Raw genomic sequence first — 23,422 nt, forward strand, 5'->3', positions numbered from 1 at the left:
TGCCGCGCAGTGCATCACGGGAGGAAGCAACCCGGTTTCAGTCCGAGAGGGACTTCCCCCCCCCCCGCAAAAAAACTCATTTAAAAATGGCCGTTGGGGGCGACGCGGGGCCCCTGGTCTAGGGGGTTCGCAGCTCAAATACCCAGAAATTATTTTTTCCCGCGGCTTAAAGCAGCCAATCAGCGCGCGCGGCGCCCTGTTGCCTGGTGTCGTTAGCAAGCGGGAAGTATGGCGGCGGCAGGGAACGAGGCGGCTACGTTGGCTCTGGGAGCCAGAGAAGGTATCGGGGGCACTGGGGAGTGGCCGGGTGGGTTACCGAGATCCTGGGGAATCTTGGTAGTGGGGCTCAGGGGTTCATTTCGTGTCTTTTTCTCCCACTGTTTATTAGGGTGGTCGCGCGGTGCCTCATGGGATATGTAGTTTTTTTCCGCGGCACAGCCTGGCTGTTAGCTCAGGGAGTGGACTAAAAATCCCGGAGGGCTTTGCGCTCTCAAATCCACACTGCTTCTGAAAGGGGCACAGGAGGAGCAGCTTGTTACCGAAATGTCAGGTCCACCTAGCTGAGAGCCAGTGACAGCCAGACAGGGATAAGGAGAAGGTTGCTTTATTCTGCAGAAGAAAGAAGAGTTCTGTACCTTGGTACAAAAAAACTCTACTCCATACAAAAACCAAGAATCTTTTATACACACTCACACACAGGCTTCAGTTGTGTTAACATTTGATTGGTGGTTAGCAAACCCTGCACTTCTGCAATCTGCTCAGCAAAAATCGGCTTAGGACCAGCTCCAACTGCTTCAAGACTGATAAGGGAAGACAGTTCAAAAGTTCAGGCTGCTGTGTCCGTGAGGTGTCCAATTTCCCCTAATGGTTGCCAGCTATTATAAGGTTACTAGCTGTTCCGGGGTCGCTGCAGATTGTCACAGTCCCCCCTTCGGGCCTGATAATCCAAATTGTCAGGCCCGATACACAATTTGTGATCAAGCTGGAGGGAGCGATATTGTGCTGTCCTACGGACAGTAGAGCTCTTAGTAACAGCACTACCCAAACATTTTGCACATTGCCACATTACCCAAACGACACATAGAAAGAAAATAATCCATTTGACAATTTTACGGAAAAGCCAGTAAACCATGACCCAAGGTCTGGGAGGAGGTCCTCAAAATTAAGGTATGATCAAGAGATACAGTGTGGAAAACAACAGCTGCATCCTTGATGGCCTGCAAATCCTCCTCAATTAAACCAGAGCGATTAATATAAAAACAGCATCTTTCCCTAATGCGAGCATAGGCCCTCCCACTTCAGCATTCATGGCATCTAGCACACGCCTATTTTGCAGTGTTACTTCTGCTATGTCATCGATTTCTCATTGTAACTTTTGGAAAGCATCCAAAGAGGCATTAGCTGCTTTTTCAAGTTCTGCAGAAATGTTTACCACTGCCCTTTCCAGCTCCGCTACCCCCAGTCCAGGAATAAGTCCACATATAAAGGAATGAAATCCCATTTGCCTGATTACTAGGGGTTTTTCGGTATGTTTAACCTGAGCCCCTTTCAAGGGTGTGAAAAGCTTGAGAGAATAAATCCCTAGATTGAGAATTTGGCATGAGTCCAGTGTGATGTCTACTTGAACGTCTGGTAATACTCTGGCCACACCACACCGGCCATGCCAACCCGGCGAGAGAGCTTTATAAGCATTATGGCCATGAATAAAATACAGACCAGGGCTCTGTAAATAAAGGGTAAGGGAGCTTCCTGCTACTCGGTGGCGCCAATCTACCCTAACATCGCGATGTTTGGAGTTGCCAAATATCCGGCACCACCAATGAGATGCATTCAAATGTCCCATGGCGTGGGTGTTGTTTAAGATACCCCCAAAGTATGTAACAGCAAACAAGTGTGATGTAAAGCTTACTAGCGCCCCCTGGCATTCAGAAATTTTTACAAGGGATGAGTGAGGTGATAAAATGCCAGAGGAGACATCCATATAATATGCATGGGTCTCATTTATGGGACCCAAGGGAAGAAATGAAGGAAACCACTCCCCTTGATTACGTTTGCCTGTCAATTTTGCAATATAGGCCATTTGAAACTGGTAGGGAGGTCTCTGGGTGTCTACACCAATTTTTAAGGGGTAAAAGGTTCTAACACCAAACCTAAGGGTTTGATCGCAGGCTTCTAAGGGGATGTAACCCAGTTCCTTCCCGGTCCCGTCAACAGCCTCAAAACATAGGGCCAGCTTATACCCAAACCCAAGGATATCGAAGAGAGGGACCCCTTGGGCCTCCCAACTATGATGCCAAACCTCAGACGTTTTCCCATACTTATCGAACTGGTATTCTCCTTTCCACCACCACTCAGCTTTCCGCACCACTTGTAGGGAGAGAGTTTCAGAGAGGTTTAAAGGTACAGCCCACAGTCCTATTCCTTTCTCAGAACGAGTTCAGTGACACAACCAACAGTCAGACAAGTGTCCCAACGTGTCCAGTCGCTGAAGAGGTTTAGCTGCTGGGTGTGGGTTAGCTTGTACAAGGGGCAGGCTCAGAAATAATAGCCACCACAGAACCATCTGAAAACCCATAGTCACAAAGTCTCAGGATTTTGTTTGTCGGAACAAAAGCTTTAGTCCCTTGAGAGGTTCAGTTTTCCAGGTATCGTCTGCTTCTGGCTCTTCCGGGTCGCGGTGGGAAGAGCTGGCGGTGCTCCCTTGAAGTCCGATGTCGTCTGCTTCTGGCCCCGGCCTAGGGGCTAGCTTGATTCGGGTGTGGTGGATCCAGGTATCCCGTTCCCTTACTCAAATTGTAGTGTAGGAGGTAAGAAGGACTTGAAAAGGGCCAGCTCACTGGGGTTGGAGAGGCTCGATTTTCCACTCTTTTACATAGACCCAATCCGCTGGATGGATCTGGTGAGCAGGTACATCAGCGGGTAAGGACTGAAACTGGGCTGCATCCCCTTAGAATACCCATTTTTCAAGGCTGAAGCATTATAATATTTGTAGAGCCATTATGTCTACCTGTCAGTCTGAGATACTTATATGGCACCCATTACTTTATTATCACAATCTTGAATGTTTTACCTACCTCTACATACCTGTGAGGTAGAGAATTATTGCTGCTTTAGAAGGGTAACTGAGACGCATAGAACCTAAGTGACTTGCCAAAAGTCACACAGGAAAGTCTGTGGTGGAATATGGACTCCCAAGTCTCAAGGTAGTGTCCTAATCACTGGGTTATCCTCATTTATTCAGTCTGAAATATTCATTTGCATAGCCTCAGAGATGCAAATGATAGAATTGAGTTATTTCTCTCTAATCATGAATATGTCTCTTTATATTCCTTGTGAATTGGCAGTGCACATGCTCATACTTTTTTTTTTCCCCCTTTCTCCAAGGTTTGGTAGTTAATTGGTCAGGCCAGGGGTTGCAAAAGTTGGATCCAACATTACCCTGTGATGCTGACATTCATACTCTAATTCTGGATAAAAACCAAATAATTAAACTGGAATACCTGGAGAAATGCAGAAACTTAATGCAGGTCAGTATTATATGATTCAAGTTGGTCATAAAATAACTTAATCACACTCTGCTTGTTGAAATATTTCTATCACAACAATTAATTAAATGAGTTCTAAACATTCCTTTTTCATGGTAAACTGACTACGCTACTTCCTATATTTCTGAATGGAAGAGGTGATAACTAAAAATTAGAGAGTTTTTTCAGTGCAGTCTCATGCAGGTCTGCAGGTGATAGTAGCACAAATTGTTTCCCTGGCTACCTATATAATTCAGAGAAAATTTACTTAATTGTCTTAAAATACATATATATAAAAATTCCCCTCTTACCCCTATGGGTGGTATGTGTCTTCCTCAACCTCGGGTCCTCTACCAGAGGCCTGGGAGTTTGAGGGTTCTGCACAGTATCTTAGCTGTTCCTAGCACTGCACTCTTCTGGACAGAGAGCGTTGATGTTGTTCCTGGGATCTGTTGGAGTCACAGCCCCGAGTGCTCCCACCACCACTGGGACCACTTTGGCCTTCACTTTCCACATCCTCTCTAGTTCCTCTTTCAGGCCCTGGTACTTCTCCAGCTTCTCATATTCCTTCTTCCTGATGTTGCTGTCACTTGGCACTGCTATATCTATCACCACCGCTGTCTTCTGCTCCTTGTCTATTACCACGATGTCTGGTTGATTGGCCAGTACCTGCCTGTCCGTCTGGATCTGGAAGTCCCACAGAATCTTAGCCCTGCTATTCTCCACAACCTTCTGTGGAATCTCCCATCTGGTCTTGGGAGGGTCTAGCCCATACGCTGTGCAGATGTTCCTGTACACAATGCCAGCCACTTGCTTGTGCCGTTCAGTGTATGCTGTTCCTGCCTGCATCTTACATCCTGCCACTATGTGTTGGACTGTCTCTGAGGCCTCTCTGCACAGTCTGCACCTTGGGTCCTCTCTAGTGTGGTAGACCCCTGCTTCAATGGATCTGGTGCTCAGTGCCTGTTCCTGTGCTGCTATGATCAGTGCCTCAGTGCTGTCTTTTAGTCCAGCCCTTTCCAGCCACTGGTAGGATTTCCCAATGTCAGCCACCTCAGCTATCTGTCGATGGTACATCCCATGCAGGGTCTTGTCTTGCCATGGCACTTCTTCTGCTTGGTCTTCCTCCCATGTCTGCTGCTGCCTCAGGCATTCTCTCAGCAGCTCATCTTTGGGGGCCATCGTACTGATGTACTCCTCATATATATATATATGCTGGTGCCTGGTACTCGGATATTGAGTGAACTCAGTTCCTAATGAAGTCAAAAGTAATCCCAGTTCTGGTATTTCCTTACTTTTGAGTGCTTGCCTCAACCATAATAACGTTCTTTTAACATAGATTTTCCATGTGTAATAAATAAGTATGTATATAGCACTTTCCTTCCTCGGATTTGAGAGCTGTTTACAAAGAGAGTCATCATTATCCTTATTTTACATGTGGTGTAACTGAGGTGGTAGAAGGTTAAGTGTCTCAAAAGGTCACACACAGTGGTACAGCTAGATGTAGATGCATATCTCATGACTGTTAGTGCTATGCCCTGTCACCAGACCATGCAGTCCTCCTTTCATTTGCACACTCTCAAACAGCCCCTTCTCAGTTTGACCTATAGTTCATCTTCGTTGTTCTGTTTTGTCAAAACACTTTTTATTGGTGCTTAAAAAGAAAAATACATACCAGTAGTTATAAAGGCATGAAAATAAACAACCACAAATTCCAATATCACTTTTAGGGCAATCCATCTAGTAGCCAGGCCTTTGCAACATAAAATGTAAGACCGTAGTCATAAGTGAGTCCTGTGCTAATATATGCAAACTTCCAAGTTACAAAATATACAACTGCTAAAATGAATTGACTGGCAAATAACCCCTGGCATAGGGTATAAAAAATTATTAACACAAGGAGAGGTGAAGGAAAAAAATAAAGGTAAAACAGAATAAAATACAAGAAGCAAAAGTGCTAATTGTAAAATTAAATGGTTCTACATTCTGACACTAATGCCTTGAGGGAGGGATAGCTCAGTGGTTTGAGCATTGACCTGCTATAAACCCAGGGTTGTAAGTTCAATCCTTGAGGGGGCCACTTAGGGATATGGAGCAAAAATCAGTCTGGGAATTGGTCCTGCTTTGAGCAGAGGATTGGACAAGATGACTTCCTGAGGTCGGTTCCAACCCTGATATTCTATGAGTCACTTAGGCCCTACTAATGTCCATGCTTAACTTTAGTCCCAGGAGTCTATTGAAATGAATAGGGCTATTCATGGTAGTAAAGTTAAACACGTGCATACATGTTTGTAGGATCAGCACGTTGGTCTCCACAGGACATCTCTAACAAGTCCAAGTCCATCATTAACCAACATTGGAAGTGTCTCCAGCCAGACATGAATAACAGTCTTTTTGAGTCCCCTTATTAGCTTCCAGAGGAGAATCTAAACTAATATATGAAAGGAGTCTTTCAAGCCCAGTGTTCACAATATTGGCTTAGGACAACATTATTTTAATTTGTGCTTTGACCATTTATGTAGGAATTTATCATTCCTAAAGCCCATACATTACATTTGGGATGGACTAGTATTTAGATTTTATACCTGCTTGGAGCTACAAATGCGCCGTGAGTTCACACAAGCAAATTTGAATTCAGGCTAAAATTATAGTTGAAAAACAGAGTAGTTAATCCGTTTCACAGCTGAACCACAGGTCCTATTGTTCAGAGTAACTATAACTAAGACATTATCAGTTTTACTACTTAGTGCTGACATATCAAAAATATGTGCAGATGGTGGGGTCAGTTTCTCATGGCGCTTCCTATTAAAACGTATATTGGTATCAGTACATGGTAGCTTCACCATGATTAAAGGGCAGTAAATCTATCTCCAATATGGATTCAAGTTTTCTGTGAGTTCTTGATTGTAGGATTAACATTTGCCAAGGTCTTAACCCTTGCTGACAAATTCTTAGAGTAGAAAGTAGCCATTATAAGGGGTCCGTATTTAAAACGTAATTAAAATTACTCTTTCTCTGGGGATAAAAACTATTTTTGACAGTTATGTAAAATATTTTTTTTTATCCTCCATTATGGTGAGGATGAGCAAGTAGATTTTGATCCTGAAATAGTACATTTTCATGGTGACTTTGCAAAGCTGATTTAAAATACTGATTACCAGTTTCTAAGTTCATTCCAAGTTTCAGTTCCTTTGGTTTCAGCAGGTAATAGCCCGTGAGAATTTATCCCAGTTTGTTATATGAGATTTTAAAAGAGTTTGATGAAGAAATAGTCTGTATGGTTCTGCAGTTGGTCTTGTCCAAGTTATTCTTTGTGTGAAAATGGAAAATCTAGATTTTTGTTGGGTTGGATATTTAGCTGTTAAATCAGAGCAAGGTCTCTGATAGGCTGTGTTGTTCATACATTTTGACAGTAAAAATAAAACATTTCTTATGTTCAACCTACAGCTGTCAGTAGCCAACAATCGACTTGTAAGGATGATGGGTGTGGCAAAACTGACTCAGCTCCGGGTTCTAAACTTGCCTCACAACAGTATTGGTTATGTGGAGGGGCTGAAGGATCTGGTGCACTTGGAATGGCTAAACCTGTCAGGAAATAACCTTAAGGTGAAATATTTATTCTTTGTTAGTTTTCTGACATCTGTAGTTCAGAATGTAGTGGGTAAATTGGGAAATACTGAAAAAACATCACTACATAGTCTGATTCTGTTCCCATTAAAGTGAATGGGAATTTAATGGGAGCAAAAATGGATCATTTGTGTCTTTCCAGTCTCTGAAGTGGAGAAAGTCAGTATTTGTGTGAGAGATCTCCTAGGAAAACTGACATAAATAACTGAATCCCAAAATATAAAGGGATTTGGGTAATTTTTTGAAATGCAGGTCATATACTATACTTAATAATCTTGTTTTTAATATAGTTATATTAATAATATAGTTTTGAAATGGTACAGTTTGTCCAGTCTCATTAGCTTCAGAAAAGATTGCAGAATGTTGATATCTACTTTTATTTAACAGAAAAAGAAAGTCTTAGAGTAACTTATATGATGATTTCTCTTGTTGTAGACCATAGATCAGATCAATAGCTGCTCATCTCTTCAACATCTTGATTTATCAGACAACAATATACCTCAAATAGGAGATCTCTCCAAGCTTTTGTCTCTAAAGGTAAATGCTTCCTAACCTTTCTGTCTTTGGAATATTCTTGCAAAAAACAGTTATGATAGTAACTCTAAGCAGATAGCATTTTTCATTATCCATTCCCTTTTAAAAGCATTTTAATTAGTCACTATAATTGCTGTACTATGGAGATGTGTACAAAATTATTATCCCATTTTAAAGATGAGGAGATGGAGGCAGAGAATTTGTGATTCACTTCTGATCAATCTATAATTTTGCCCCTGGCCATATAGTGAATTGGTATGAGTGTAGTGATGAGAAGTGTAGTGATGAGAACTTAAGTTCCTGGCTCCCAGTTTTCTTCTCAGGCTATGTCTACACTACCACGGTTAAGTCGACCTACCCTATGCAACTCCAGCTACATAAATAACATAGCTGGAGTCGATGTACCTCAGGTCGAGTTACTGTGGGGTCTACACTGTGAGGTGTCAACAGGAGAAAATCTCCCGTCAACTTACCTTACTCTTCTTGTCGGGGTTAGAGTACAGGGGTCGACTGGAGAGCGATCTGCAGTAAATTTGGCAGGTCTTTACTAGACTCACTAAATTGACCATCAGTGGATCGATCTCAGAGCGTCGATCCCCACGGTAGTAGAGACCTGCCCTCAGAATAAACTCCTCCTCCTGCTCCTAAGTACTGGATCAGGACAAAGCAATTTCTGCTACCTCTTTTGCATTGAACTATCTGCACAGGAAAAAGATGTGTTTCCAAACGTACTTTTAAAAATATTGGTAGTTAGAAACTTTAAAACCGTACATTTTATAAAGGAAAATTTTGCTTTTAAATATGTTATTTCAAGGTATTACTATTTTCCCTGACTATAACAACCAATAATCTGTCTGCAAACACTGGCAAATCTTTACATTGTCATTTCACTGTGTATGTGTTCTGCAGCTATCACTGTTCACAAAATTCATGTTTTGACCAAAAAAGCATACATTTCTTTACAATATTTTTGTTTTACAGACTCTGCTGCTGCATGGAAATATTATAGCCTCACTTCGTATGGCACCTGTTTGCCTACCTCAGAGTCTGATTATTCTCTCTTTGGCAGAAAATGAAATCAGAGACTTAAATGAGGTAAGAAATGTGGAACATTTATCCTCAAAATTTTACTTACAATAAAAAAAGGATAGCTCTTTTGAAACCAAAGTATCAAGAATGTAAGTAAAACCGGCTTTGCTTTCTCAGAATATGCTAGTCTACTGGGGTTTGTTTGTACTAATTTGTTTCTGTAGTAAAGAGTCATGCAGTGAACAACTACACAAACCAGCTGATCCTCTGGTTTGGATGTTTTCCTTAAAACCAAAAAGAAATGTTTTGGGAAGGAAGTTTTTAACTTTCAGCTGTCATTTTTCCCCTTCCTTGTTTAATTGCTCAAAGATACCCAAAGTCTAGTCCAAGGGCCAGATGTTGCCTACAAATTGATAAAATATTTCTCCTGGCTTTTCTTCCTGTATCTGCAGAGTGAGAATAAATCTGATCAATTGCTGGCTTTGACAGCGAGAAATCCAACGAACAATTTCTGTTCTCAAAGGATAGGTTTGAAGTGCACACTCTGGACCCATGTAGAACTGATAAATGAAATTGTTTTTAATTGTTCACTTTATTAATGTAACTTCTGTTCACCATTCACTACACTTGCCTGCATTGTAACTTCTGTTCACTGTTTGCCATATTGTAATTCAAACCCCATTTTAAAACGCTCACTCCATTTTGTAAAAGCTTCCTCCAACCTTCATTTTTGCAAACCCTGCTGTAATCTTATTAGTTAGTTTAGATGTGTGAATGAGGCATGTATGGATGATAAAATCAACCTCCAGCCCCAGCCTGTCCTGATGAGGTGAAGTTCAACTACCAAGGGCTGAAGACCTAGACAACAGTGAAACAAAGTAAAAAGCATCCACCCTAAAAAGAAAAGGACAAAAGAACAACAGAAGGAAGATCAAAGCCAGGTTCAAGGCTGAAAGTCACGCCTGCAATTGACGGGTGATCAATCCAAACCCAAAGGCAGCGTGACACAGCAAGACCTATAGAATTTAAATCCAAACTAAAAGCCTGTAAAAAAGAAGGGTGAGATAAGAGACTTTGGGTAACATTCTGCTGCCAACATGGAGCCAGCCACCTGCTGATTAATTTAACAACAGCAGAATGAAGCAACTCCCATGAACTAACATAGGGAAAAATCCCTATAAAGCTGGACTCTGAAGACTGAGGACTTTGAGTCTATGGTTCTGATGCCAGCCTCCAGGAGCATCAGGTGCACCTGACCCGGACTCGGCTCCACTCTTGTGTACAGAGTACCTGGCCAGTATTCTGTCACAAGCAACTTTAGGCTGGTAACTTTAATATCTACACAGAATTTGTATGAATGTTTGTGTGAATGGATATATATAGATATATATATATATATATATATATAATCATAGGAACAAGTAACCAAACAACATTGTTTGCTGTTATCTTTTATTTTATTATGGTATTTACAATAAATGTGACAAATGTCTTGTCCTCTTTAAGATCTTGCTAGTTTTTATTGGTATAACACCCAAACTTTCCTTAAGTTTGTATTCGTAGTTTTGGTTTGGGTCCATCTCTGTTCTGTTCTTTTACCATGAAACAGATGGCAAATATTCTGGCTATAGTTGTTTGTTTGTTTATTTATTTAATTTTAAAATACGTAGTTGCTCCTGCCAAATTGTCAGCGTAGCCTTCATGTTGGAGGGAGCCATTAATTTGGTCAGATGTACATTTCTCCATCCTTTTCCTTAGAATCACATGATCACAGTCCATCTTTTCTACTGATTAGCCTGGCAATCGTAAGACACTCTTCTCTTCTGTGCTGATACAGAATAACACAAATATCTAATCACTCCATACATACCCAGGCACTGAAAGGAGGTGATTCTTTCCAAAGGCCATGGGGTTAGCTGTGTTACAGGAAAGCAGATGGTTAGATAGCAGCGGTGTTTACAGTATTGTTAATACTCTTTCTTTTTTGAAGTAGTATATGCGTTGCAAGCAAAAGTTACCCATCTATAATGCTGGTACTCCGCCCAAGATAGCTAACCAATGGAAATACATTACGTTTTCTAAACATGGAGTAGTTCTCTTCTGTAACAAAGACATTCTTTGTTACAGATTTCTTTCTTGGTTTCCTTTCCTGAGTTGGAGCAGTTGTCAATTATGAACAACCCTTGTGTGATGGCCACACCTTCTATTCCTGGATTTGACTATCGGCCATATATTGTCAGCTGGTGTCTGAATCTTAAAGTTCTGGATGGATATGTGATTTCTCAGAAAGAGAGGTGAAATAATTTTTTTAATTGCTCTTTTTAAATTGGTTAATATGTTTGAATAAAGTGACGTAGTATTTTATTTTTGTGTGAGTGGAAATGTATCTCCAGATCAACTGCACTTACCCATTCTGTCTCTGTTTGCTACTATATGTTTCAGTGTAGAGGAAAAAATACTCAGGCTACGTCTACACTACCCACCGTATCGGCGGGTTACAATCGATTGCTCGGGGATCGATATATCGCGTCTCATCTAGACGTGATATATCGATCCCCGAGCGCGCTTATATAGATTCCGGAACTCCACCAACCCCAACGGAGTTCCGGAATCTACAGGGGGAGCCGTGGACATCAATCCTGCACAGTGAGGACGGGTGAGTAATCCGATCTTAGATATTCGACTTCAGCTACGTTATTCACGTAGCTGAAGTTGCATATCTAAGATCGATTTTTCCCCGTAGTGTAGACCAGCCCTCAGTCTCTGCTTGTCATGATTCATTTCATTGTGAATAGATAGTGTGCAAAATACAGGTTGTTCTGGACATGGAATGTTTCTACTCTGTATATTGCTACTCCCTGACCAGATGAGCATAACTCTTGTAAGGTTTACTGTGTGAATACTCACAATTTAAAATTCACTGTGTATTTTCTGTGCAGATTCTGCAATATATGCTTATAAAGTTTGTTTCAGTGAACCTTTCTGCTAATAAACTCATTCATTCATATGTTTATAGAATACAAAAAGGGGTAAGAACACAGGTGAAGCAAATTCTTGAAAAAAATTGAACAGAGAATGGATGGGTGAAGACCATTGCCAGCCTACGGGCTAGAATATCAGTTGCAGAATAGATCTTCTGCTTCACAGCCCCTTTTTGTGAGGGATTCTTCATCCATCAGTTCCTCTGAAGATCCCAGTTTCTCTGGCCTTTGTGCAGGGGACCATGCTTTGCATTTATATAGCAAAGGCACACAGTAAAAGAAAAGTTACAAAGAGAGCTTAGCAATAAGAAAATGACTTGTATACAACTATGATTTTATGCCAAGACAATGACTGTGCATTTTCTCCCCACAGTTTGAAAGCAGAATGGCTTTACAGTCAAGGTAAAGGACGATCATATCGACCTGGCCAGCATGTACAGTTAGTCCAGTATCTGGCCACTGTTTGTCCTCTTACCTCTACATTTGGTCTCCAGACTGAAGAGGATGCCAAACTGGAAAAAATACTGAGTAAGCAGAGGTGAGAACATTTTACCTTGATCTTTCGATGGCACTTAGTAAGTGCTGTTCTATTCAACTGAGGGGTTTTAAGGATAACCTAATTAATTTTGACAATTTAGGACCAGGTCCTGGAAGCCCTAACTGTTGTAAGTAAGGTGGCTTCAGTGAAACTTCTTGTGTGCGTATGGATTTGTACAATTAGCCCCTTGTTTTAGAATGGAAAAAACAATTGGTTAAAACCACTGGTAGTTATAGTTCCCTTCTGCACCACTAGTTTAATTCTTATTTTAAAAGAGAGTTTTTAAAATTACTTGGATTTTGTTTCTGTTTAGGCTCCACCAGAAGCAGTTGATGTACCAAAGCCAAAATGAAAGGCCACCTACATCCTCTACTCCCAACAAAGTGGTGCCTGCTACATATGAACACAACAGTCCAACCCAAGGGCCCCAGATAATTCTTGAAAGTGGTAAGATTCAAATCTGCCACTGTGATCTAATCTAAGTTGGTGATGGGAGCTACTGTTCACTGCAGAAATGAACAAAATAGCTGTTTGCACACAAATAACTTTGTGAAGGGAAAATTAGCAATGTAGTCCTACTCTGGAACAGATCCTTCAGATTTTTATTGTATTTGTTTGGATTGTTTTTAACTTAAGTAATGCAGGTATTGGTATACTTTGTTTTCTAATACCACTTTCATCATAAGTAACTAATAATAATTAATTCTGTTATGTGCCTAGTACTTTTTGACTGTTCTGGCTAGTTAGACATTTCTTCTTGGGAGGGACAATTTCTTACTGTTTTTGTAAAGTATACAGCACCCTGGTATATAGTAGGGTTCCCTGGGTGCTACTGCAATATCTATGTTAAATAATCATACGATTGCCATTGTTAGCCCTTCAGATCCTATTACTACTCAGTAAATACTTGGGTTGATTTAAATAAATAAATACCAGTCGATTTAAATAAATAACATATATTTAAATACTGTGTAGTCTAAATTTGGCTTTCTGTTCATCTAGAACCTGTTATCCAAAGGAATTCTTGGGTTGGGCCAGGCTCCAATGATGACCATTCCTATGCAGTTAAGAATGTTTTTCCAGCTTCAGTGCAAGCTGAAAGAAGCTGTCGCAAGGAGCTGTACCTGGAGGACATACAGACTGACGAGGACAAACTGAACTCTAGCCTTCTGTCCTCAGAATCTACTTTTATGCCAGTTGCTTCAGGACTGTCTCCAGTATCTCCTACCACAGAATTAAGGTTACATGGAATCAATTTGAACCTAGAAGATGATGAAAACACAGTGATTGTATTTGTGAAAGAGGTCAATAAAGATGAGGATGATAACAAGGAGGAAAAGACTTCTTGGGTTACAAAAGAGTGTTCCATCAAAGCAGCAGAAACTGTGGAAACTCAAGAGGAAGTTAATGAGGATGGAATATTGCCTTCCCCTAGTCCAGCAACAGTCACTGCTAACTCAGCTGCTAGTATTAATGACTGTTTAGCATCTTCTGTTGACCAAGTTCTGTGCAGCCACCTCAAACCACTAACAGATGATGAACCATTAATTAAAAATCTTTATATTGACCAAACTATAGAGAGAAATTCTACTGATGCATCAGCTGCTGTTGACCAAGATGCTGAACTTCAAAGAATGAACAAAGCGGCCGCCAAGCTTCAGGCCTGCTGGAGGGGATTCCACACAAGAAACTACCATCCCAGAGCCAAGGAAGTGCGTTATGAAATTCGGCTAAGCAGAATGCAAGAGCATATTGTTTTCTTAACTGATGAAATAAGAAAGTAAGTCAAAAGTCTTATTTTATGTTCTTATTCGCAAAACTGAATTAATGTAATCAGAACAGAAAAAATAACTTGTTCTAATGCATTTCAGAATGAGTGTAAGCTTCTCTTGGCTTATGGAACTAGTTGTATGACTGTAACTCTATGCACAGTAGCTCTTGATATGCTAACACAGAACTACTGTGATCACAGCAGGAGTCAGCTTTCTCTTCTGTCTCCCTTATCAGCATGTATGCAACTCCCCTCTCTTCACTATAGCTCTATCCGCACATGTTTAGTTAAAGGGCAATTTTCTCTCTTCTTCATCCTCACGCTCTCAGGGCAATAGAGTCTAATATATAAGCAAAATACAATATTCTCTTAGAGTTCACCGAGAGCATGAATGGTTCTGAATATGAAAGGTGGTGTTCCAGGATCCTTGCTGAGATCACAGTAAATCAGTGTTGAGGGTATTTGTTTTTTTCATTTTTAATATGAGGGTCTTCTCTGAAAAGTGACTGTAACAAGGCATCATAGGAGTCTACGTTTGTATGATTTCATCTCAAAGTTGCTCAGTTTACAAGATTATTTTCAGTCAGCCCTGTAAACTCAGCCTGGGATCTGAGTGAAGCTCTAGGATCATTCCGTCTCATCACAAGTGATAAAGGTTGTGTGAGTCAGATTAAGCCCTCAGTGACACCTGTGAAATCTCATTGCTTTTGGATGATGCCTTTGGTTACATATGTGTAATCCATTAACTTATGGTTGGATTTGAACAGGTGCATGCAGAACCTTTATTACTGATGTTGATGCATGAAAAGGGAAACATCTCAGCTTGGCTCTTGGAGCTCAGTTTGAATAATGGAGCTAGAAAAGCATTGGCTAAAGCGAGCAAATTTTATACATAACCAATGAAACACAATAAAATAGAACCTCATAATGCCACTTTCATAATGTTACTTTACAGAAGAGAACCACACTCCACAGTTGTTTGTTTGTAATTACCCACATCTTAAAGCTGACAGGAAGCAAAATTGACCTTTCCTGGCCTGGTAGATCCCTTACTAGAAAGTTGTCGGCTAATAGCTGTATTGTCTGTCACTAGCAGTTTGAAAATGCATGTAAAAACCCACAGTGGTCTCACTTTTTTCCATGATTGACCAAAGTGATGGATGTATCTGAAAAGAGTTCCACAGAAGGAAATGAGAGCTCTCTGATGGGGTGTTCTATAGAAACAGGTAAACAGTTAAAACAGCATGAGGACCCTATGTCCTTCAGATACAGAGGATGTTCAGTAGACCATGGAGAATGGAGTATGAAAAGCTTTAACAGTGAGCAGGATAGTAGTTTTCTCCAACAGTATTTGAAGTCTGTTCAACAGCTAAAAGATGCTGATAAGTCAAATCGCAATATTTAAATGTTTGCTCTGTAGTATCTTTCAAGAATAGCCTAATATAAAATTATGCTTTTATACAAATATACTGGTATTGTCAACCAGAAAAACAGCTGCTTTATTTCAGTATTTAAAATGAAGTATCTTGGGTGTGTGTGTAGATTAAAAAAAGAAAGAGAAGAAGAGAAGATTCAAAAACTTGTACAAGAGGAGGCTCTCAGATACCTTTGGAACCAGGTAAGCCTCTTTTTTTCTTATTTTCCTATTTACAGGTTAATTAAAAAGCATGCCACTAAATACATATTCTTTTGAACTATGTAAAGTGTTGCTCAATCTTGCAAAACTGACCTTGCACGCCAGATGCATTACCAGAAGGTTATCTGCTAATTGGCCATAATGCCCGACATTAGCACTCTAGAAAAAGTACGCAGAACCGTCTGCAAAATTAAAAACTTAAATGTTTCAATAACTAAAAATAAAATCAGTTTGGAATAAAAGTAAAGAGAAAATACAGGAGAAAGTAAATGAGTCAAATGAGAGCAAATGGGAAGCAAAACTGACTTGGCATGGCGGATCACTTACCAGAAGGTTCTGTTAATGGCTATATTGTCTGCCACTAGCAATTTGAAAACCACAGTGGGTTTAGTGAAAGAATAACTGGCTATTGCCACAGTATTCTCTGAATGACTTGAGAAGATTATGAAACCATACTAGTTCTGAAGGTTACACATTGTTCTTTAACTAAATTCTAAAGCTAAAAGGTTGATGCTACATCTTATAGGTGGACCTCTTTGAAAGAGTTGAGTACTTCTGTAGTTGTAGTACCAAGACAGTGAAACCTTTATATTCTTTTAAAAATGTGTTGTCCCGTCTTATAATTTTCCTCAATGGTTTGGTTTTGTTTTTTCTTTTTCCTTTCCCTTTTTTCGCCTCCCCTTCCCTCTCCTCCTCTATTTAACAGTGGGAAATGAATCTTTCCCTTCTTTGAGGCAAAGTGCACTTACTTTTTATGTAGTCCTTGTATCTTACATTGAATATTAGATTGACCCTCCAATTTACAAAACATTCCTAAGAAACAAAGTGCCTTTATTTTCCTTATTTAATCATGAATTTTTTTCCTATGGTTTACAGGTTAGATCCCTTCAGCAGTGGCAACTTTCAGTGAACCAAAACCTTAGCACTTGGCAGAGTGGTGTTTCTGCATCAAGTACTTTGTGTCCATCCGAACTATCTGTCCCGTCATCCGGGCTCAATCAAGAAACCTCTCCTGTTGGTAGTTCTAGCTGGTTGGTTTCAGCTACTGAAGCTCTTCAGGAGAAAACTTTACCTGAGTTCCCAGACTCTGGCTTTCACTCCTCCATAACTGACCAAACTCACATTAGTGACTCTCATGGCTCTGAAAAGAGTTCCACAGAAGGAAGTGAGAACTCTCTGATTGGGAATTCTATAGAAACCGTCAAGCAGTGTGGCGATCCTGTCTCAGAAAGTATTTCAGATACAGAGGATATCCAGGCAGACCATGAGGAATGGAGTAAAGCGAGCTCAAATAGTGAGCAGGACAGTAGTCTTCTCCAACAATACTTAATGTCAGTTCGGCAGCTAGAAGAGGCTGATGACAGGACAAGTTGCAGTGATGGGACAGAAAGGAGTGGGCCACAGACAGCTGCATCAGCAGAAAAACCATATTCTTTGTCTGATGCTGTTTCTATAAATGTCTTTCAAGACATACCTTCAGCTGCAGAAAATGAAATTAATCAGACACCAGAAAGTTGCAAATTGAATTCAGGAGTAGTGGAAGAGACACAAACAGAATGTGATGCTTCATTTCAAGTGCTGCATGTTGGCATAGCTGTGTAATAGGCTTAGCTCCATGGAAAATTAGAGAATACAGTTAACTTTTTTTTTTTTTTTCCATTTATACAGAGTTTGTATTCTTTTCATATATTCTATTCTGGATTCCTAGACCTATGTTACCAGAAAAGACTTAACTTTTAATAGCATCTTGCTAAATCTTCTAATTGAATGTTGATGCTAACTATGCTAAACTGAAATGAACGAAGTTCTTTGTGGTGGACATTGTGCACTTTATTTCTTAATGACTCTTGTATCTTAACTGGTTTTCATAAAATATAATTCAAAGGATTATGATTTTTTCCTATTGGCTCAGTTCAGCTAAAGTAGATAAGTTTTAGTAAGTTTTTATTTTTCCTAAAAGTCAGAGTTAGAGTTCATGTTCTGAAAAAAAATAAAAAATAAGGAAACAGCATGGGGAAAGATAGAAATAGAGGAACACTGAAGACTATGTGTGCATGTATCGGTATAAACTGACAGGAAAAAGGACAACAGAAATCACTTAATAGAGTTTCTGGGGACCCAAACTTGAGTATCTGTCAAGATTTTCAAAAGTAAGTGCTCTAAAACTAGAATCCTAAGTTACTGACAGGACAAGTTGCAAGTGATGGGGCGGTAGGCCAGAGACAGCTGCATCAGCAGAAAATAAGATTCTTTTATGTCTTCTTTTTTTAAGACAATTGAAGCTCCTGAGTTCTCTGCACCTTTGAAAATAGGCCATTTATTTAGAAGCTTAAGTATGGACTTAAGAGAGTCAAACTTTAGGGATGCATTTTTAAAACATGTCTTGACCCTTGTCTCCCGTACGGCCCAGTTGTGCTGTCCTTTCTCAGGTAAGACTCATGCTAGAGTCAGTGGCAGTATTTCATGAGCTAGGACTCCAAAAGGACCTAGTGACATAAGCATATACAGTGTCCCTCTCTGCCAAGTGAACCACAGCAATGTGTGTAAGAACAAGATGAAAACATAGTTCTGAAGGGAGCCATACTGGTGTGGTTAAAGTGGAAGGCCTGATGACCTAATTAGAAGTATTGAACCTTCACAAGGATGGCCCTGTTATCTGCTGGTATGTCCAGTGTAAATATTAGGAGGACATTCCATGAGTTGAAATTGTTTTCTGCCCCTGTGGTGGTGGTTTTTTTTCCCATGTAAAGGAGCATTAAACATTTGACACTAATTGGTTTTAAATATTAATTGTAAACCTGCGTGTGTCTGAATGTGCTGATTTAGTTTTGGTACACCTTCCTTTTAAACTCTGGGGAAGCAGTGACAGCAGATAAATTATAAATGGCAGTTATGCATAATGCAAACCCCACTTTATCCTGTTATACCTCGTTCAGGGAAATAAAATAATCTTCAGTATGGCACAAAAGTAGCAATAAAAAATTTTGTGCCATGTAATCGGGAAAGGTCATCAGTAAAATAAAAAAAAATCCTCAAACGCACTGTAAGGCAGAACCTCCAGATCACTAGTATTGCATTTTGCAACATGAGAGATCGGTGCTTTTTGAATTATTTGTGTGAATTTCTCTGAGGTCAATGCGACTAATCACATGAACAAAGGTAGTTTTCACAAGGTCAGCTATTGCTTCTTTAAATGTAAAGTGATTTTTCCAAACATGTCACCCTGTTAAATTCTAGAGATCATTATTTTTTAAAAGCCTTGATTCTCGGTCCCTATTTGGTCTTGAGGATAGAATTCATCCCTGTGCAGACAACTGGCAGAAGGCCAGTGAGCCACTTGAGTCCCCAAAATAGAGCTGAAGTGGAACTCAAGTAGTGTATGGGCCTTTTACCAGCCCTGTGCACAGGCGTGAAGTTCACCTTGAAAGAATAAAGCTTATCTTTATATATAGTGCAACCTTTTTATTTTTCCAAAAGTCATAGGGGATGTTATATAAGTGTTGAGTAATCCAGGAATTCTTGTTGTAATTAAGAAGCTAGGGCACTTGACTCTATTTTGAATAATGAGAATAATTAGATAATTGAGGTTGAATTACATTAAATATACATCTTGCCACCTCATGCTAGTTAAAACATATCGGTAGTGTAATTGGGTTGGCATTTAGTTGATCTAAGGAGGTGTGAGATCTTTACTTCCATTAGGAGCTCTGCATCTTTCCGGATCGGGCCCTTAGGGGGGTTGGTGATTTTGTATCAATCTGGTGTGGAACTCTCATGTCTCTCTTTAAAGGGACTTGAAGTGTACATTAAGTGTGAGAAGATTTCTCTGCGGTACATGAAAGAGTTGCCAAATCTTGAAAGGAATCCCTAAGTGGTGATTGGGTGGAAGTGACAAGTTCTTTCTCTAGTGACAGAATGTCAGTGTAATAGATCATATGTTGAAAAATAGAGCTCTCTTAATTTCTTTGGATAAGAACAGTATCAATTATTGAAGACTTTAATTTTGCTATTTTATATAAAAGTGCCTGATTTGCTGCCAGGAACTAAGCTAAGAGTCAACATATGTTGTGTAAGTGCCAAAAGATAATACCGCCGTAAAACTAATTTTCCATGGAAGCCATAGAAGTTCATAGTATTCCTTGTAGTAGTGGGACTTGCAAACACAAATGCATGAAGACTTTTATTTTACCTGATATCTGTATCAACTTTTACTTGTAACCTGTACATCTAACTCTCTATATAACATCCAAAAATCTTTCATTTTGTGAAGATATAGCAAAATATATACCAACTTATAATATTCAGCTGTATCTTGTTACTTTTTCAAAAGCTTTGAAGCACAAAATATCTCTTCTGTTGTTGTGCGGTATATCTTGCATGTGTAAAAAAACAAATTGCCTAAATTTACCATATATAAACATATTTATATATATGAGAGAGAGATTTGGATTAATAGCTTTTGCAGGGTTAAAAGTAATTAGTTGTACATAAGCAAAAAAGTATTGTGTTGAGCAGCATGAAATAAAAGGCTAAATAATATCATAAATATGGAAAGGAAAAGAGATAATGAAAGATAAAGTAGAAAAATAGGAAATAAAAACATGATGTATGCTTAAATAGGCGTATCTGAGCTCCCATATTCTCAAATAAGCAATTTTTGTAGTGGTGTCATACTTTAATTTATGGCTCAATAATTACTTTTTCTTAGAGGGAATAAAATTTTAAAGAGTAATTCGGTCAGTTCTGGGCTATGTGTGCCTCCAGTCCTAGCTGTGGTCTGTGTTGTTTTGGTTTCCTTACACTGTTTCTACATTTTTATAATTGAAGAAGGCAGTTTATTTTAATTTCCACTTCATGTAATAAGTGATAGCCTGTGAATGTTCACAGGGTAGAATTTGGATAAATGGAATTGAAAGATAATCTTAAAATGCAAACCATTAAAAAATCTATTTAGAGAACAATGGATTTATATATTAAGTAATCTCCTTCCTTGGAAAGAAAGGTGGGGAAATTCTCCGTCAGAGAAGACAGACAGATCACCATTTCAGTTTTCTTTTATGAAACTTATGTAATGATTCCTATAGTGCATTCTTCAGATATCTAGAATAGTCATTGAAGTCAATGGGAGTTGTGAGTATATAAGGAATTTAGAATCTGTTGTTCTAGATACTTTGGTGGTAACTAATCTGTCCTCTACACCTTCCCTCCCTTCCTCCCCGCTTTATGTTGTTTGGTAAACAAAATGAATGAGTGCTCTAAGAGGGAGAGCTTTTCAAAAGCATGAAGCAGTGGTCTAATACTGCTCCCATTCACTTCAAAGGAAGCAGAGTTAGGCTTACACTCTGGGGTGGCTCTAGGCATTTTGCCACGCCAAGCACGGCAGGCAGGCTGCCTTTGGCGGCTTGCCTGCGGGAGGTCCCTGGTCCCATGAATTTGGTGGCAGCATGTGGGAGGTCCGCCAAAGCTGCGGGACCAGCAGACTCTCCACAGGCATGCCGCCGAAGGCAGCCTGCCTGCTACCCTCACAGACAGGCAGAGCGCTCTCTGTGGCTTGCCGCCCCAAGCACGCGCTTGGCGTGCTGGTGCCTGAAGCCGCCTCTGCTGACACTGAGTGCTCTAGCAAATCCCTTCTTTATAGAAATGCTTTTCCCACAATGCAGGTAAAACATTAAAGTTACAGATTTGGTTTGATCATTCTAAAACACAAGTATCACTGAACAAATGGCTGTGGAAGCCCTTGATAGGTTAATTGGTGCAAGTGTAACAACTTTTATAGATTTATTTCTAGGAGACCCCTAACATGCATGCTACACCTAATAAGAAAATGTACTTATCAGCCTGTGTGTGTGTGTGTGTGTGTGTGTGTGTGTGTGTGTATAAACTCATTTTTATGAATAATGTAGAATGCCATTGAGCTTGTAAATTGTTCATGATTATATTATTTTAAAAGTATATTGACGTTGTTATGACCTTTTTGTACATAATTTCTATAGAACTCCAAGACTTATTTCCATTTGTGGTAGATTGTTTGGAGAACTGGCCAAACTCAAGAAATGGAAGATGTATTCCTCTGAGTCTATTTTGGTTCATTTTATTTGAGTTGAATGTATATCTAATTTGAAATGGAGATGCCTTGAATGAAAATGCAGTATATAGCTGATTAGTTCCTCTGCTTTTGATTAGTGGAAAGGAGACTTATTTCTATTTTCTATTTTTTTTTTCTTGAGGTTTGTGCCACTCAATTAAGTAAACTTAAAGTATAGTGAAGCCTTTCAAAAAGTCTCCTTCTTTTAATAATAGACCATTTTCCTACTGTAACTTTCTAGGAAGTATTTCACACAACATATTTTTTCTGGTCCCATGGTTTGTCTTGGTGGCCATGACTTGTGCTATCTTAAATGTTCACGTCACTTCAGCAAAAAGTAAAACCCAAGACACTTAACTCTTATAAACTATTTAATAGTATTTACAATGAGAGGTGCTTTAACTATGAATAAGTGCCATACCAAATCTTAACTTACAGAACTAATAGGTGTAAATAATGATATAGGAGACCATTTTATGGCTTCATTACGTTATAAATACAGTGGGCTAAATTCACCCTTAGTGTAACTCAACTGAAGTCAATTTTGTTAAGTTTGACTCTTTCACAGTAGTAGTCTATTTCTAAACTAGAGTCTTTAACAACAGTTAGGCCTTGATTTGTCTTTATACTATTTTCTGTGAAGAATGTTGAGTGGTTAAATTGGTACAATTTGTATATTTTCTATGATTGTTTACACTTACGAATTTATTGGTTCTGATACTTAGTTTGTACCTCTGAGTTATGATTTTTAAATAAATTATTTGTACATTTATTGGGTATGTTTGAGCTTGGTGCTAAGTTTATAGAAATATGTCTGATAGCCACTATCTTTCAGTTAAGAGTTTTCTGTAGTGCTTTTAATCTGAAGCTCTCTAAGTGATTTACAAATATGAAAATCAGTAATTCATAATAGTCAATAAGGTAGGTATTGGATTTTATGCTTGGATGCAGAGAGATAAAGAGGTTAAGGGCCCACCTTACCACTGATGAAAATTGGAGCAGGACTGGGTTTTAGGTGACTTGCCTAAAGTTATGAATCAAGTTGTTGACAGAGTCATGATTTTTGAGGTCCTGACTCCCAGTCCCCTGATTCAAACTTTGTTTTTCAGGTTGTCTTATGATCAGATTAAGAGGGCTTGGAGGTGTTCTGCACAAAACCATGATTTTTGGGCAGAGGATACAACAAATTTGCTCCTCTGTTTTTAGATCTTATTTTGCCTCACATATTATTTGATGCCCTTGTACAGTCTTCTTTCCTCCCAAAGGACTAAGGCAATGGATGACATCCTGGGAAAAAAAAGAACAGAGCTTAAAGCAAGTAGCTGCTGAGCTGAATTAATTTAGAAGTGCAGAGAACCGAAGAGTTGAAGCGACATGAGGCTTTGAAAAAAGCAAAGTGAATATAAGGTGTGAAATGGCCATTGCACAGGGGCAAAGGGCACTGGGGTGGTTAGTGCCCAACCAAAGTCCTGGGGCACACAGCCAAGATTTCTTTGAAGTCCATCCTACCACCGTTCTAGAAATAAATTTAATGAAAAGGAGCAAGATCAACTCTGACTAGGTTGAAGAGCCAGACTGGCAGTTACAAAATTATAATTCCAGTGTGGAGTTTTCACTTAGTGCAGTTAAGGAACCATTTCTAAGTTCTAAGAGTGCTGTACTCTAGGTGGCACAGGAGCATTAGCAGAGAAGTGTCT

The 23,422-nt window shown here is 39.5% G+C and overlaps 1 protein-coding gene across 1 annotated transcript; it reads left to right on the plus strand.

The window, feature by feature from the left end:
- The first annotated feature begins 67 nt into the window (after nt 1-67).
- On the plus strand, nt 68-22,497 carry CEP97 (centrosomal protein 97). Its single transcript, XM_032804492.2, has 11 exons — nt 68-280; nt 3,385-3,527; nt 6,972-7,130; nt 7,587-7,688; nt 8,667-8,780; nt 10,842-11,008; nt 12,069-12,233; nt 12,547-12,680; nt 13,236-14,013; nt 15,547-15,622; nt 16,517-22,497. Exons 1-11 carry the CDS (start codon nt 229-231, stop codon nt 17,240-17,242), a joined length of 2,616 nt encoding a protein of 871 aa, XP_032660383.1. The 5' UTR covers nt 68-228; the 3' UTR covers nt 17,243-22,497.
- Nucleotides 22,498-23,422: the final 925 nt, after the last annotated feature.

Source organism: Chelonoidis abingdonii, chromosome 1, assembly GCF_003597395.2.
Source record: "Chelonoidis abingdonii isolate Lonesome George chromosome 1, CheloAbing_2.0, whole genome shotgun sequence".
Lineage (NCBI taxonomy): Eukaryota > Metazoa > Chordata > Testudines > Testudinidae > Chelonoidis > Chelonoidis abingdonii.